Raw genomic sequence first — 16859 nt, forward strand, 5'->3', positions numbered from 1 at the left:
CAGATCCAAATCACAAGAATTTCACATTATCATGAACTTGGAAGAGTAATGCTTTCTGGAAGGGAGCTGGGGGATTGTTTGCTGTGAACGAAAATAGGTCCCGTCTACCTTTCAAATAGAATTACAAATGAAAATCTGATGGCTCAGTGTGCAATATAATGTTCCCCTTTGATATGAATTCTGATGCAATTATTTATCAATTTGTGCAAAAGAAATGAGTGTTTCAAGGTACTACTTATATCTCAATATCAACACTTTTATGCCCATTAAGTGCTCCTACTATTTTATGGAAGAATGCTACAAAGTTTTCTACAACATGAAATTAAGCTTAATACAGATGCGCTTTTTCTTCCACTCTTGATAATGTGATCACCCTCTACTATTCAAATAGGAAACATTTACCTGCTAAAAAAAGTTTTAAAATGAAATGAGAAATGAAGGCCATAAACATCATGGGAAAAAACAGCTCTCCAGATCACCATCACTTGCACCATGAAATGCTTGAAAATTGATACTATGAAGTCATCATTCTTCACTGTACACATGTCATTTACAGCATGGAGTACTTTTCCAAACTTCCTTACCTGACTTGGTGGACTTTTCAACCATGCTAAGAGACTCTTTACTATTTTTTTCACTTTTTTCATCTGAAGATCGCCGAGGAATTACAGCAGTTTGTGTTGCTTTTCGAGTAGGAACATGTTGGCCTTTTTTAGTATCTGAGTCTCTGGATTCTGACAAATTCTTCCCATCACCAGATTCCTGAAATAAACATTTATGTACACTAGCATGCTACTGAATGCTATAATGAACCACTATATAATTACCATGCATTTTCGCAAGTTTTTAAGTATATGGTATAATAAACTCCTGAGATGTATATGCACCATTATGTAATGTCTTCTAAGAAGTTACTGAACAATATCCCAAATTGCTACCAAACACGATTAACAATCTCATTGAAAAACTGGCCCAAGACACGTCACAGGTGTCTTGCAGTTAAGCTCCCTGTTGAAAAACACTCTGTTTTCAGCTGTTTTAAAAAAATCAGGGACATGAACTTCTCTTAACCTGTTTTAGGCATGTATCCACAGGAAGTCACATATGATTATACAAAAATTTGATCAAAATTAGACAGAAGAGTTTATGAATCAGAATTACAATAATACCATGCAGAAAGAAGACAGAAAGGATCAGTAATGATAAAGTTATGGTGAATATAATACCTATATGTCAAAAGACTAAGGAAGTTTAACAAAAGCATTATGAAAATAAATTAAATTTATTAGTAAAAGAAAGTAGAAAGGCCCTAATTAAAGTGTTACGTATTTTCTTCTAAAATGTTGTTGTCATATAGAAATTTAAGATTTATGCTTTATGTAATATAGCAAATTGACAGATGCCATATAAAAATGAGTAGAATTTTGAAGGCAAAATTTGCTAACTTGTTCAAAATATCACTTATGTAAAATACGGTATTCCAATCTTCCATTGAACCTCATATACACTGTTTATAACGTGACCATTACCAGGGGTTGGAGGGACAGAAAAAAAAAATTAATAGAATATTCAAAAACTTCTGGCTATCCTTTGCTCCTAGACCTGTGAAAGTCTATAGTGTAGTAAACACTTATTCTATTACGTTTTTCATGTGTTCCTTCCCTAGTGAGAAGGGTTGAGCTGTTTCTAATCATGTATTTTGCTTATTTTTAAACAGACAAATATGTATATAGGTGAACCTACAATGTGTGACATGACTGCTGCTCAATTTAAGACAGAATGTTCCAGCAGTACCTCAAAATAGCCAAACCTGTCTGAAAATAACGTTACTCTGAAAATAACAAGTTTTATACTAGATTCAAAAATGTTTGAAACACAGTATTTTGGATGACATGGATTTAAAAGGAAACCTCCTGTATCACACAGAATCACAGAATTGAAGGGGTTGGAAGGGACCTCGAAAGATCATCGGGTCCAACCCCCCTGCCAATATCTCCAATAACTAAAAGGAATTAAATGAATGAAACTTACCCTTCTGAAAATTTTGACTTTATGCTTCCCTGCATCTTCTGCCTGCTTTGTTTTTTCAGTTGTTAGATTTAGATTACAGGTAGGTGCTTGCTTTGACATCCCCGGTTTTTCACATTCAATTGCTTTTTCTTCTCTGTAGCTTTCAAGTTTAACTTGAGTATCCAGTAGACTTTGATCAAAACACTCTGCCTTTTTGTCTTCTTCAGCACAGCATTTCACACAAACATATTCTTTATCTTCTTCACCCATCTGCTGTGCTTGAGATAGACTCAGTCCAACACAATCACCATGAAACCAGTCATCACACCTGCCACAGCCTACCATAAACCTGAAAACAAAGTAAAATACAGGTTAGTGTCTAACTAGTAATAATAAATAGAAAGCAACAATTTAAGCAGAATATACCATATTTGGTTTTATTTGTACATGTCAACAAATTGTTCTTACCTGAAACATGATTTTCTTTGTAGCTTTACATCCATCTCCAGCCTTACGACATGGTATGATCTTCCTGAGAAATTGTTTGGTTTTGTTTGTTTTGTTTTTGCTTTTTTGCAGCAGTCCAAGAGAGTATCATAACCTCATAAGGTGTTTGTAATCTGCCCCCAAACCCTAACAATAGAATCTCTCGAAGTATTAATCTCAAAACCGGTAAACTTATGTTTCAGAAAACTTGAAAATTTTCTTGCAAGAACATACCACATTCATATTGTTTCAAATGCGATTATCATCCTCATAGAAGAAATGTATCAACTGATACAATGCTCCATAGCAGTAATAGATGTTTAATTATTTTGACAAATAAAATTGGCCCAGACAGAAAAGGCTATTATAAGTTAGTTGATATTTTACACCATGTTACTTAGAGACTATTATTAGTAAATTATATGCAGAAATTTGCCTTTTATTCTCTTTACTGGTGAATTTGGAGCCAGGAATTAGCTACATCTGGCCAGTTGGCAGCAATTAGTTTGTTTGCTTGAAACAAGGTACATGCCACTGCTGTGTTGCTCAGCTACTTTATTCAGAGCTAGTATTTATTTAAATAATATTTCAAATAAAGAATAGTATCATTTAAAGCACACTTTTCATCTCGCAGTCACTTGAACTGTTTCATTATTTTTAAATGAAAAGTAAGTTTATCTACAGGTTGCATTTTCTAAGCATTAAGATCACTTGGTCTCAAATAAAAGACTAGTTCTGGCAATTTTGTTAAAACCTTGAAAATGTTATTAGGTATCACTAGTGCCTAATTGCTCTGAAAGGTACAATTTCTCAGTAGAATTATTCTGGAGTAGAATGAAATTTCAAAGTTAAATAGATTAAACACCTCAACACATCTGTTATAGGAAACAGAATTGGTAGTATTTACTTTTCAAATAATTTCTTATAAAACTGAATATAATGTGATTACTAAAGATTTGCTTGCAAATGATGTAGAAAGAGCTCTTGCATTATCCATTTGCATTATTTTTCTTTCTTTTTCTTTTCTTTTTTTTTTTTTTTTTTAAGTACCTTAATGTTTAGCAGAAGGAAATCCAAGAAGACTTGCAAGCGCATTATGAAAAGTGTGACTTCGTTAATACTGAAAAATTATGTACAGAACTATTTGGTTCAATTCCATAGAAGAAATCTGACCTGAAGTTTGTAGGACTACTCTAAAGAAGATTCCTAACCTGTATGTGTTGCTGTAAAGATCAGGTCCTGCTATCTGCTGACTTACCTACTTTGTAATAGTGTATGGTTTGGCAAAGTGTGCCTAGATGAATATATTCAGCAGAGCTGTAGATGAACTTTCCAGGCAGTTTGGTACTGTATTCAAGAAACTACAGATATCTCAAGAGATGAAAAAAAGTCTTCCTAGTCTAACAGCAGAAGTTTGAAACACAAGAGCAGGAAAGAAGAAAGTAGCAGCTTTATGTTCTGTTGTTGCTTACCCACCCCCCTCCCCCCCCCCCCAAAAAAAAAAATCAGGATTAAATCCTGAAGTAAATAGAATCTTTTGAGCCAAAATGAGTCTGATAAGCTTTAAAGCTCCACCTGTTTGAGAAAAAGGTCACTTCCAGTTTTAGTAGCCTACAGTCTTGTTCATTAGATTTAAAGAAACCAGTTTTTATAATCTAGTTTGTGAAGAAAGCTGTTTTCTGCTTTTTCTCATTTTTATTTTTTTTTTTCTGAGCTGCAAGTACATTTTTGGTGTTATTCATGAGAAACCAAAAATCAAAATCTGGCTATCTATTCAGTAGTTTCAATTATGAAGGTGTAGGTTCCTTCAACTTTTGTCAAGATCTCCATCTTTCCACATCTATGTCCCAACAAAGCTAAAAGATGTATGAATGGCAACATCACAGTTAAGTGCTTCTGACAGTCTTGCCCCAGGAACACCATATTCTTAAACACAATAAAACAAAAGAGAAGTGATGTAAATTTAATACAAAGGTGATTGTTCCTTACTGAGAACCTAAAGCCAAACATGATAGTAGGAAATATAGCATGAATGCCCATTTCACAATTGCAAGGATCTACAAGAAGATGCTTGACATCGGATACATCCTGCATCACTGCCGGAAAGTATTACAAGAACTCTGTGGATACCAAAAACTGGTTACAAGAATTCCAAACGTAAAATTTTCTACAGAGTTGAAATCAGGCTGAAGTAGTCAAGTACTTCTTGCCCAGAGGGTATTTTGGTGTGCTAATGAATGAATGCCTTTTGGTTAAAAATTGAAGGAAACCAGGAATACACCATCTCAGAGCCACAAATGCTACTTATATTTTTAATTAAAAAAAAAAAAAAAAAATCATTTTCTTCAGTTTGTAAATTCAAGCTAGTTTGTTAAATGAGCAGGGCAGATTACAACCCTTAACAAATAAAATTTTGACTAACATTTAGGAAAGTGTCTACATTTACAAAAAAGCAGAGATGAACTCCAGAGACTAAAACAGACAAAGTGCTGTACAACTCCAATTTTAAATTGACAGCACATGCAATTTTCAGCTGTGCTCACAAACAGGAAGTCAGCAAAAGGGATGGTGTGTGATACTAGTAGGGCACCAGATAGGCATTCAGTCTTACATCTTTATTTTCTGGCCTATCAATAATAGAATTAAGACACACACTCAACCCTCCTCCCCCATATCAAAGACTTCACCTAGTGTGGACAGTGTAAAATCTGTGTTAGAAAAGTCTGTCCCATGTGTTCATAGTCTTAACTATGCAAATTTCAGGTTTGAAGTGATTTTTCTTTCTTAGTAGTTTAACCTTGTTGAACAGGGATAATTTAAGGCAATGAAGCAGAACAGCAGAGGCAGTCTTCCAAAAATAAACTGATCACTAGCAGCCAACTTCACAAGTGTGTTATTTTTTCTTTCTCTATTCCTTGCAAATAATAAAAAGAAGAAACAAGTGTAGCAAATTCTGCTCAGAAACAGATAATTCTTCACTAACAATATACACCAAGATAGAGAGATGTCATTCAAGCCATCTTAAGCAAACTACTCAAGATGGAATGCCCATTTGGCTTCACTCCTGGCTTTACAACAAGGTTTCAATTGCTCTGTATTTAAACACGCACAATAAAACCTGGGATTCAGAAACCAAAGCTATGAAGAGAATCTGGAAGTGTCCACAAAGCCTGTACTATAAACAGAATTTAAGTGTTTACAGTTGTTTTGCTTAAACCTTGTTATACAAAATGGTAATAAAAATACCAGTGATGCCTGCCACAAACTTTCACTGTTTTCACATGACTCAACTGAAAGACTGACTTCCAAGGCTGGGAGAGAACATACTGATTTTGATACAAGTAATGTAAATAATTCTTTGTACCATAAGGCCACTTTTGCATCTTTTTCTGTTTCACTCATCTGCACACAAAAACGCATTTATGATCTGTAACAGTAATTGTATTTGGAGAACAGAAAAGTGACGGCGCAATGCTCAGATTAAAAAGGGGCGTCAAGGGACACTGAAGCCTGGCTTGAAGGATCAAAGATGTCCTCTTGCACAGCTGTCAGTTGTGATTGAAGAGGTTCTGATATCTTGGACTATTTAAAACACCAAGGTTTCTGAATGTAGACTGCTTCAAGTTTGATGTGCAGGAGTTTTACCCATGTTGTAAGGCTGGATTGGAAGATGTAAAGCTGAAAGAGAAAAAAAATGTGTTTTAAAATATTATATCATGCCAAATTCAATAACAGATCAGCACTCCTTTTACTTGTCTTTAATAAAAATAGTTGTTTGAGAAAAATCTAAGAGCTGACAGGTAACAGCAGACACTATTATAGTTCACTGGCACTTTTACATGGAGTATGTTATTGTTCCATTCTGTTTCCAGGATTCTTGGCAGTCCCCACATAACAGCATAAAAAGATGTACCTTAAAGGCCATTAAGGAATGGATCACAAAATAAAGAAAGACAATTAAAGCAAACCTTTCACCATCTCTCTTAGAGATTGACAGACTGTCTTTAGTATTATTTTTGGTGAATTAAATTCAACCATGAGATGAAAACACTCAAGCTTGAACCATTTATTTTCAAAATACATAGGCCATGTTTTAAAATTAACTTGCATACATTCAGTTTATAGAGCAGCATATTTTCAGAGAAATTGATTATTGTGAAATAAGATTTTAAAAGTAATATGGGCAGAAGCCCTATTATTCATAAAATAATTGTTTGCTGTAAAGCTACAAGTAAAACAAAAGACAAAAAAATCAGGAGCTGTCAGAATAGTTGTATGGGCCAATTATCTGCATTTTAAGATTAATAACCTAGAGTGCATTGACATAGAAAAATAACTGTTTCTTTTTAGCTCATTGCATTTGGCAAGGCGTAAGACAAAAACCTGCAACAAAATTCAAATCTTAACAAAAAAAGCCTTGATACTCTTAACTATTCAAAAAGACACTCTAACCCTCAGCTCAGCTAAGAGGATAAACTATTCATGCAGTTTTGAAAAGTTCAGACAAATATTTCTGCATCTGGCAAATATGGGGCGTGCTTTAGGCGCTTAAGTATTATTTCAGGTTCCCCCTTAATAGTACCATTAACCAATCTTCTATAAAATCTGTTGTAATTTGTACTAACTATTAACATTATAACTGTGTCTCAGCTGCACTGATGCTACAGTCCAGCCAACCTCAAGGAGAGACACTACATGGAGGCAACTGTTTTTCCTTTACCTAATAAAGACATTCCTAATAGAAGGAATGAGTGACAGGTTTAACCTATATCAACCCACTTTATTCCTCAGAGACTGGGGAAGATATTCACAGCAGCTTTAGCAGAGCCCATATTCCACATCACTGAAGTAGCATGGGCTCAATCCAAAGTTCAGCAGAACAAGTGATTACCAAGAAAATCTGCAGTACCTTGTTATCAGAGCACATGCACATAAGCAATTTTTCTTGTTCACCTTTAGTACAAGATTAATACAGTTGTCTAATGATTTTTCAGCTTTTGATTTTCAAGAAACAAGAACAAGCTATCTTCAAAGAAACGTTATAATCATCTATCTTTATGTGAAGTTTGCAGCGTAGCAACAAGACACTGAAAACTCATTTCTTCAATATCAAGTTTCAGTACCCGATCTTTTATACAAGTTTTTTTTTCCTTAAAAGCATATGCTTTTTTTTTCATGTTACAAGAGCCTCTCCAAAAAGGAAGCGAACAAGGACACAGGTAACCCTGTGCACCCTGATCTGAATGTAACTGAATGAAACAGGCCCAACAACAGGAAAACCAAAATCCTTGAACTTCCCCAAACCTTGGAAAAAAAAAGGGGTAAAATACATCTCATAATATTAACCACAAACATATAAAAAATCATTAAAGGCAGCTCCATTAACAAGTGGTTCTATATACATATTGCTGGATCAGTTCTGTAAACTGCATACATAATTTTATAAAATATTTTTATATATTTCAGACAACTTGTACTATCCATTTTCCTGATTATCTAACATTACTGATATTAACAGTAATTCTACCAATATTGCAGCACAGCAATATGATGCATATAAAAAACAAGTTATAAAATGGTATGACTATAAATATGAACACTGGAGTCCTGCCATTCTTGAATTATATATTACAACACTGTGTTGCTTATACTGTCATTCAACTTCGCTACAGCTCACGGATAAGAGCTTTTAATGTTGCAAGGCTTTTCAAAGTGGGAGAAAGCAGTAGGAGGGAGAAAACCTGAAAGCATCATCCATGACTACAAATTGATGACATCTCACAGAACCTACAGTTTAATATACTCATACTATACAAGTGTCAGAACTAAAGCAACGTAATTATTCTAATTACTGTTTCTTATGAAGAATGTTGTCGCAACAATGATTCATGCATGCACTGTTTATGCATCTACCCTTAAAAAGAATGTGTGCTTAACTTGAGGGTGGTTATGAGTTCAGATCCTTAATCTCCTTCTTCGTCCTTTCATGTTTGTATTAGCTTAATGAAGTACTGGCATTATTTAAAAAATCCAAACAAATGCTACTGTAGGAAAAAAATTCAGATTTTTTTTTTTAAACTTCATACACAAAGTAATTATTATATTACAGTTGTATAATAATTACATTATTAAATAATATATTATCAAATTAAATAAATACATGATTCTCAGTATGCAAGGTCAGGAATACTGTACCTTTGCTAAATCAAGTTCTGCACTTCCCAATTGCCTTTTACAGCATTACTAACTTTTCTTCCACCTTAAAGCAGAATTGAAATGTGGGGAAGATGATGACTATGTAAAACTCCAGTTTTACCAAGCTTTTCTGTGAACTCTGAGAAGGTCTGGTATTCTAATCACACAAACTGCATGGGCATACACCAAGCAACACCAGAACAAAAATAATAAAAACAACAGCACATAAAAAGATCCCTGTCACCACACTATGTTAAAAAAAATAGAATTGTAGAAATCAAAAGACAAATTCACCAGAAAGCAATTAAAAGTACAAGCTTCCTTTTGCTTTCTACAACACTTTCTAGAAGATTTGTTTAAAAACAGGAAATCTCGAGTTCTCATTACTAATGCATAGTACATATGGAACTTCTTTCATTAAAAAAAGATAGAGTGAAGACAAAGGAGAGAATCTGCAAAACCTCCGTTAGGTTTTGTCTCTCTGTGTAAGAAAGGAATGAATTCAGTCCCCCAGCCTGTACAGAAAAAACACCTACAAAGAAAAATGGAGAAATTTATATTATGGGCCTTTACATCAGAAGGATGCACATGACACATCCAAGAATAAATCTTGAATTAGCACGTTTCTCACTATCTGCAGAGCATCTTCATCTAGCTCTACCCAAGAAATTAAATATTTTTCTTCAACTATTTTTAAATATCTTCAGTCTGTCTTCAGGAAAATTAACTATTATGTTTGAGATAAAGCTTACTATTCTCAGTATTACTAGAACACATTGAGAAGTTGAGGTAATAAATTCAGTCTGTGTTATCTTTATGCGATACACATATATACATACTTTTCATCTATAGATGAATGAAAATTTATGTGTTATGTATGGTACTAGCCAATGGGAAAACATCTGACAGCAGTATTGGAACACAATGGCTAAGTTGAAAGAAATACTGAATGGGTAACACCAACTGAAACTTTGCTCTAAGCAGAGAAAGTGTTTCAGATGTGACGAAAATTACTACCTACAAAAAGATACATGATAATTATCCAAGTTGCTGAGAAACACCTGGTTTAGTTTTCATCTGAAAGAACAATTACTTTTTTAGTTATCTTGTAAAGGTAAATCTCTGAATGGGAATCAGAAGAATACATCAAGCAAACAGACCATAACATCAAGCAAAAAGACCAACCTTAAGCCAAAGGTTGACCACCCACTCTGTGGTAATGGTGATAAAGATACAATAATACAGGTATGTTGGCTCTAGTTTATAACCATCAAGGCAAGTGGAAAGCAGAGCATGAAAAATCACTGTTCAAAACTCAGGTACCCAAGAGAAAATGATCAAATCTATTAACACTAAAAAGCAGGCATGCCTCTTATAGGGCAAGGCACATTGTAACTTGATTTTTTTTTTTCCATTATGCAAGTCACATGTTCGCAAGAAAGGACTTCTTTCCCAGCCAAAATCAGCAGTGCAAGGTAGGTGTACTTTGACTTTGCATGTGATCAACAAATTACAGCTTGTATCCCTAAAGACACCAACTGATAGGATTTTTTGAAGAGGTGATTCTGAAATAAACCAATATTCAACAGTACCATCCATCTTGTGCTGTTCTTCTAGCAGGCTTACGAAGATCACCCTGGGGCTGCGAAACACCTATGTAAGCATCCCCTCTGAGGATTCTATACACAAACAAGGCTGATGAAATGATTTCCACACGTTTTCTCCAACCTGAATCAATCCTCCAAGCTTAGTATTACATTAGCAACAAGTTAGTGGGTTCGTATTTATTGCAGGGAATATAAAAAGGTTCAAATAACTAGTATTTTGCAGCCTGAATTCTAATATTTCATTATCATATGCACATAATTTCCCAACTCAGGGCTGCAACTTCAGTTCAACTTCCTTTTTCTACAAGTAATTTGTACCAGTGTTGACCAATATCTTCAAAGTATAAATGACCACTGAGTGGGATATAAATACAAACACTGTTTCAGATCTCAGCTCTGCTCTCTGTCTTTTGTTGAACTTACGCCATTTTAAAATATTTGACTCTCACACTCGTCCTTCTGCTTTTTCCTGTACCATGAACAGATAAATAAAGGAAACAGGCTCATTATTACAGAAGGGAAACAAATTCATTGAAAAGCAATCCACAAAGTGAAGGGGGGCAAGGGGACACCAAAAAAAAACCAATTAATGCTATAGTAGATTTTCATCAGTATGATATACTTCCAAATTACGAAAATATGAAATTTGTCCTTCTTTTTGTACTGTATTGAAAATGTTTGCTTGTTCTTACATCAATAATTAAACTGGCACAAGTATGCTAAGACACTTCAGACAAGTATTGCTTTCTCTTGTATCTTAGCGACATGAAGTGAATCTGAAAGGTTAATAATTTTTATTTGTAGCATGCAACTACAAAATGAAATAAATTTGAATAAATTAAAAAAATCATTTTTTTAAGTGTCAATAAAAAGTCATGAACCATCAGTCTTAAGTCTCTATTATTAACCACAAGGCTCAATAAATATGAGCTTCCTCACTCCACTAGCATGTCTCTATTCCACATTCAAAAATTCTTCATTTACATTACAAATATCCTCCTACATTTGGAGGATCCAATATTCTCATGCTGAAACTTCTGGTTGTGTCTGCCAACAGTTTTGTGGCACAGATTTTGATAGGAAGTCCAAACAAGTGTTATTACAAAGGTAAGGATAGCAGTAATCACCATCTTTGGCAACTCAAGGACTCTCTCGAGTCTGACTTCAACTAGTCATCCATGTGTTATACTGTTCTTCTAGGAGCACTAAGATCTAGCAATGCCAAATTGGTTTACTGAACTTATTCCTGTACAGTAGCATATCTGCTGTATCTCATTTTCTGCATTTCACTCTAACAAATGGACTAAAATATAATGACTGAAAATTACTTTAAACGCACAACGTCTTGGATTGATAGCTCATTAGTGAAATATTTTAACCTTTTTCAGTTCACTTACAGTGACAGAGGGACATCAACTTCATAGGCAACCCAGTATTAGGTTTAAAAACAATTTCAGATATGCTTACGTGGAAGTTCCGTAAATTCCTCCCCTTCCCATTACTTTTTCCCTTCCTTCCCCCCCCCCCCCAACTTCAACTTCATTGTTACTCCAGTTACATGAAAGCCTGGCAGCAATGATGACATCAGGAAAAAACAAATGTTAACCTCTAGGTACTAAAATCACAATTCTAAATGATAAAAACAGATGCAAACAACTACTCAATTCCTTTGATTGATGGCAATCCTTTAACTTAGGAGATCTCTGGAAGGAAGGAAATGGCAATCTGGAACACAGGTATCTTAGTGTGGTTTCTTTTCTAAGAAAAAGAATGAGTTTAGAAGAGGTAACATTACAACAGAGTTGCAAATTCCTTGAGAATACACTTGTAAAATAAAACATTCTTAGCAAAAGTTTATGGCCAAACTCATTTCCAATGATCTATTTAAAAGACAAGATGACATGTATGAGTGCAAATAAAACCAATTCACAGCATAACACACTGGATTCCATTACAAGGCTTTTCCTTGTATGCTTGGGTACCAGCAGTAAGAAACATTTGGTAAGAGGGAAAAAAACAAAGTATCTTCTGAGACCAATAATAAAGAACTCTGCAGACACAAAGCCACACACACCTGTTGCCATGTGGCTTTTTGCAAAAGCCACACTGCTTGCTGGGCACCCAAACATGTTTACTTTCGCTAGCAGAGGTATGTTCCAAGCCTTCCCGTTTAACAGTTGAAATGTTATCTGGAATAAACAGTGGAGGTTCATCAAGCGAAAGACTTTTGCTACTTCTTCTCTGGCGAGGTTGAAGATTTTTATCAATTCTTTTTGATTTTTTTTCTTTATCATCCTCCTTCAGATGTTCTACCATAGAGGCATCTTTTGCCTCTGACTCCTCCTTGGTGGAGCTATTTGTTTTTAGCACAGTTGTAAGCTGTTTCTGGGCTTGCTTCTGACCAAGATTTGAAATATGGCCTGACACTGTGTGCACAGAGTGGTGGGTATCTTTAGAACAGCTTTGTTGTGTAGGAGATTTGTCAATTGCTCTCTGAATTGATGACTTCTGTCCTTGCCCAGAAGCCTGGACTCGGGGTATTTTCTTCAGCATTGTATTGGTCTGCTTTTTTACTGTGGTCCCTGAAAGACAACTCTTTGTTTTCAAACCAAGATCAGATTGTTTCTTCCTAATTTTAACAGGGTTGTTCGGATGTTGATGACTGTCTTGCTCATCTGCATTTCGCTTCAGACCTGCTGGAGATGGACTGTGAAGACCTGAAACAGCAATACCGGCTCTTGTTCTTGAATTCCTTGTGTCTTGTTGCACTGTACCTGATTTCTGTCGAGTACCTGCAGTCAGATTTTGCTTATTCTGTACTGCAGATTTACTATGCCGAGGCCTAATATTCTTTTCACATTTTGAAGCAACACTAATTTGTTTATCATCATCCTGAACTTTTGAGGTCTCAGGGCCTTCTACTTCAGTACTGCTGATCTGCTGCTGTACATCTTGGCTTGCATGGTCAAGAACAGTGCTTTCTAAAATGCTATTTCCTGGGTGAACAGAAGTAAGCTCCTCACTTTTCAAGTCTTTATTATCAAACTCTGTACTGTCCAGTAGTTCCTCTGATGAACTTACAGTTTTCTCCACTCCTTTGCCATCATCTACAGGCTCTGTTACACTTTCTTTTACTGACAATGTATTTTCATCAGGAAATTCCACACTATGGGAACCTAATCTACATTCAACCCCCTCTTCTAAAGAGCCAGACAAATTTGAAAAGGTCTCATAAATTTCACTTGGATTCACACAAACGCTAGATGGATCATTAGTTTCTCCAGTTATCCCACTTTGATCATGTTCTTCTGTTATCTTCTCCAATTCCTCTGCTTTATTTTCAGTCTTTTCTTCCGCAGAAGTTTCAGAGCCCATTGAATCAATCACATCATTTCCTTCATTTTTAGCTGCAGTAATTTCAGTATCTGCAGATGCTGAACAAACTGAATCAACACTCCCAGACTCAGTTTTTGTTGCAATTTCTGTTATTTCCTTTGTTTCTCCAGGAGCAGTACAAGCTCCTGGTACCTCAGAACAACTTAACTCTTGGGATATTTCTTCAACCTTTGCCTGCTCAGGTGTTTCAGACTTCACTTCATTCACCTCTTCAGGACGAGGAAGAGGCTTTGTATTACTTGGGGAAGCAGTTACTGCTGCTGCTGCTCCTCCTTCTGTCTGTGCTGATCGTCTTGTACTACGCCTAACTTCTTTAGGTTGTTCTGCTTTCACAGGTGTGGCAACATCTGCCTCTTTAGCTGGACTTTTCTCTTGTTGTTTCTGTCCTGTTTTGGGAGCAGATCCACTTTTTACAGATGATTTCTTGGTACTGACAGGAGGTGCAACATTTGAACGCTTGGCCAGTGTGCTCTGTCGCAAACTCCGTACTGGTTCTATAAAGGTAAAGAGAAAGTGTCTTAGCTATACCATGTACTCCTATATGCAAAGACAAGACTGATCTAGAATAGAAGTGACTGAGCCTACTTTGCCTTACTGGACACAGAAAGAATTTTGAAACTTAGTTGTTCATTGAACTTAGAGAAAATGAAAAAAACAGTTTGAATGGAAAAAAATCATTACTTTTATGGCTACTAAAGCTCTGAACAGTATATGAAAAAACAGAAGTAGCTCTCACAATAAAAAAGACAAAATCCACTCAACTTTTCTAGCACTCAACCTTTTCTACTCTTTCTACTTTAAGTAAAAATTGCATAAAGTTATATTGTGATAAGTATAAATGCAAATTTTACAAAGTTTTTAGAGAACACAGTATATGAATCTGAAATCCAGTCACGTTCTCACTTAATGACAGATTATTGATTATTGTAAAAGTAATAATCAAATTTAAGTGCCTTTTAAAAGTGTATTCACCAGCTTTGTAACATAGGCTCTTTCTTAAATTCTGATTTCCCTATTAATTTTATCTTAACTCGGCCTACTCTTTGGGGACAAAGTAGAGCTGTCAATAACTCCACCTGTTCAAGAAGTTTAAAAAAACCCTGATTATATACAATCAGCTATCACAATTTAAATATGTGAAATAACTATTAAGCATGTTGAGATATCTATATGAAAGACTTTACAAGTGGAATTACTGTAACTTTAAAACAAAAAGAACACACACAAATAAGAACAAACAGAATTAAAAATTTTAATTGGAAATAAAGAGCCATGCTAACCTAATTCTCCAATACTGTTTGAAAATACAGCATGGCTGTGTTAAAGAACCACAGTGCAAATCTGATTTAGGTAAAAGGAACAAAGTTTCAAAAACATGTTTGAGAACCACAGGCCATAAGGAAGAGCATTTGTTATAGAGGAATTCAAATTGAATAGCACCCTACTGATGCCAATCTCTGGCTTCCATTTATAAAAAAAAAAAAAAAAAAAAGGAAGTGCCTGTACTCCACACAACCAACTACTAACAAATACTTGGCATTTATGAATATTAGGAAGGGATTCTAAAAATTTAGTTGACCTTGAATGTGCAAAAACATACATCCCATATTGAGTGATCACCTTGTGCCATTAAACGTGGTGACTTTCTTGGTGACACGACTGACGTTTCTTCTGAACGACTCCTCAAATTCCTGTTCGATAAAGTTAACTCATCTTCATCAATGGTGTCATTTCCACTCTCTTTAACTCCCTCTTCATCCATAATATCATCAAGACCGATAACTGGGAAAACAAACAAACAAGAAAGATCCTAAAACTTTAAAAGGAACAAAAAGTGTTGCGAATGTAAGGGTGAGTAAGGCGGGGGAAGCAACAGGGAGAAATAAATAAATTGGCCATCTAAAAACAAACAAAAAGGAAAAAAAATGAAGAAAGGCAGGAAAGAAAATTCCCACATGAGGCAGTTTCAGTGTAGAAGAAGCTATCACCCAAAGCTTAAAATTTCTGTAGATAGTCCTTACAGCTTTTTGGTGGACTCACATTTTTATTGGTTTTGGGTTTTATTGTTTTGTTTTTTTATTTTGGCACAAGAAGGTCCACAGTCTTAGAGGATCAGCTGTCCCTCACTGCCCCTTCCCACCTAAGAAAAAGTGAAGAAAGGTAAACAGTAGAAAGAGCTGATCCAGAAGAGGAATGAGTATAAAAATCACAGTTTTCTCATAGGACACAATTTTAAAACTGAAAGTCCCACCCACCTCACGTATCTCCATCTGCAACCCAGTTTTGGAAGGGCATGGAGTGCAGCATGCACTAGTCTCCCAGCCAGAATCAGAGAATGTTGTCAAATTCCTATCCTCCACTAACCTGAGAAGGATCCCAGAGGTTGCTCCTGAAAATAGGTTTCCTAAGAGGCAGTCAGGCCACTGTACCAGCCATTCTCCTCACTTTCTCTAAGTTTGGTTCTGCAATGGTAGCCTCTCCTATCCCAAGATCCTATGTGTGATTAATGAATCCCGGTCCCTGTAGGATGCGAAATTTGTGAGATCAGGCCAAACACCCAAGTGATTTTATAAGACACGTAGAAGGGTCTGACAAATACAACACAGACTCCAAACAATCAAGTAAGCCTATTCTTCACTATCCCAGCACCAACTCCAGCATTTTTAAGGCAAACTAACTTACACAACAGAAATAAGATCTCTAAAAAATTCTAACAATTATTTTCTTAAAATTGCTTTAATATATTCATCTTAGAAACCAAAACAAGAAGATAATAAAAATTAAAAATTGTTAGAATCTTCAGCTTGCCTCTGAAAACCTGTCAATTTCTGCTTCAACTCAGATGTTTTCACAACTTAAATAGAAGTTCTCTTGTGAAACCACTGTAATAATGAGCATAGAGTAACGAAAAACAGGAGCTGTAAAACACTGCTAAAGCCAAGCAGTGATAAATAATCAAGTCTATCTAGACTGTCATTCAACCCACAGTCTCATGACAGATTTAACAGATACACCTGTTAAAGATCAAATATGAGGCTGTTTAAAATCCTTCTAAAAGTAAGGCTGAGCTTGGCACCAGGTGAACTTCATTCTGGTCCTCTGTACTTAGACAGCTGTCAGGAGCTGAAAGCTAGGAGTTTCTTTAGCTAACAACGTACTGTCACT

The 16859-nt window shown here is 35.4% G+C and overlaps 1 protein-coding gene across 7 annotated transcripts in view; it reads right to left on the reverse strand.

Moving 5' to 3' along the window:
• Positions 1-16859, reverse strand: part of PHF3 (PHD finger protein 3) — a 48684-nt gene that overhangs the window by 15615 nt on the left and 16210 nt on the right. For 3 of the 7 annotated variants that reach the window (XM_084285142.1, XM_084285141.1, XM_084285139.1), the window contains 4 exons: positions 15315-15476; positions 12373-14188; positions 2032-2359; positions 585-762 (listed from right to left, as the gene is read on the reverse strand). In XM_084285142.1, coding sequence (XP_084141268.1) covers positions 585-762; positions 2032-2359; positions 12373-14188; positions 15315-15476 — 2484 coding nt within the window. Of the gene's footprint in view, positions 1-584; positions 763-2031; positions 2360-2478; positions 3949-12372; positions 14189-15314; positions 15477-15949; positions 16029-16058; positions 16215-16859 lie in introns of those variants that run through there. The other 4 variants (XM_084285138.1, XM_084285137.1, XM_084285140.1 and 1 more) reach the window with 3 other exon arrangements.

The sequence above is a fragment of the Netta rufina genome (genome assembly GCF_964035555.1).
Source record: "Netta rufina genome assembly, chromosome: 3".
Classification (NCBI taxonomy): Eukaryota; Metazoa; Chordata; class Aves; order Anseriformes; family Anatidae; genus Netta; species Netta rufina.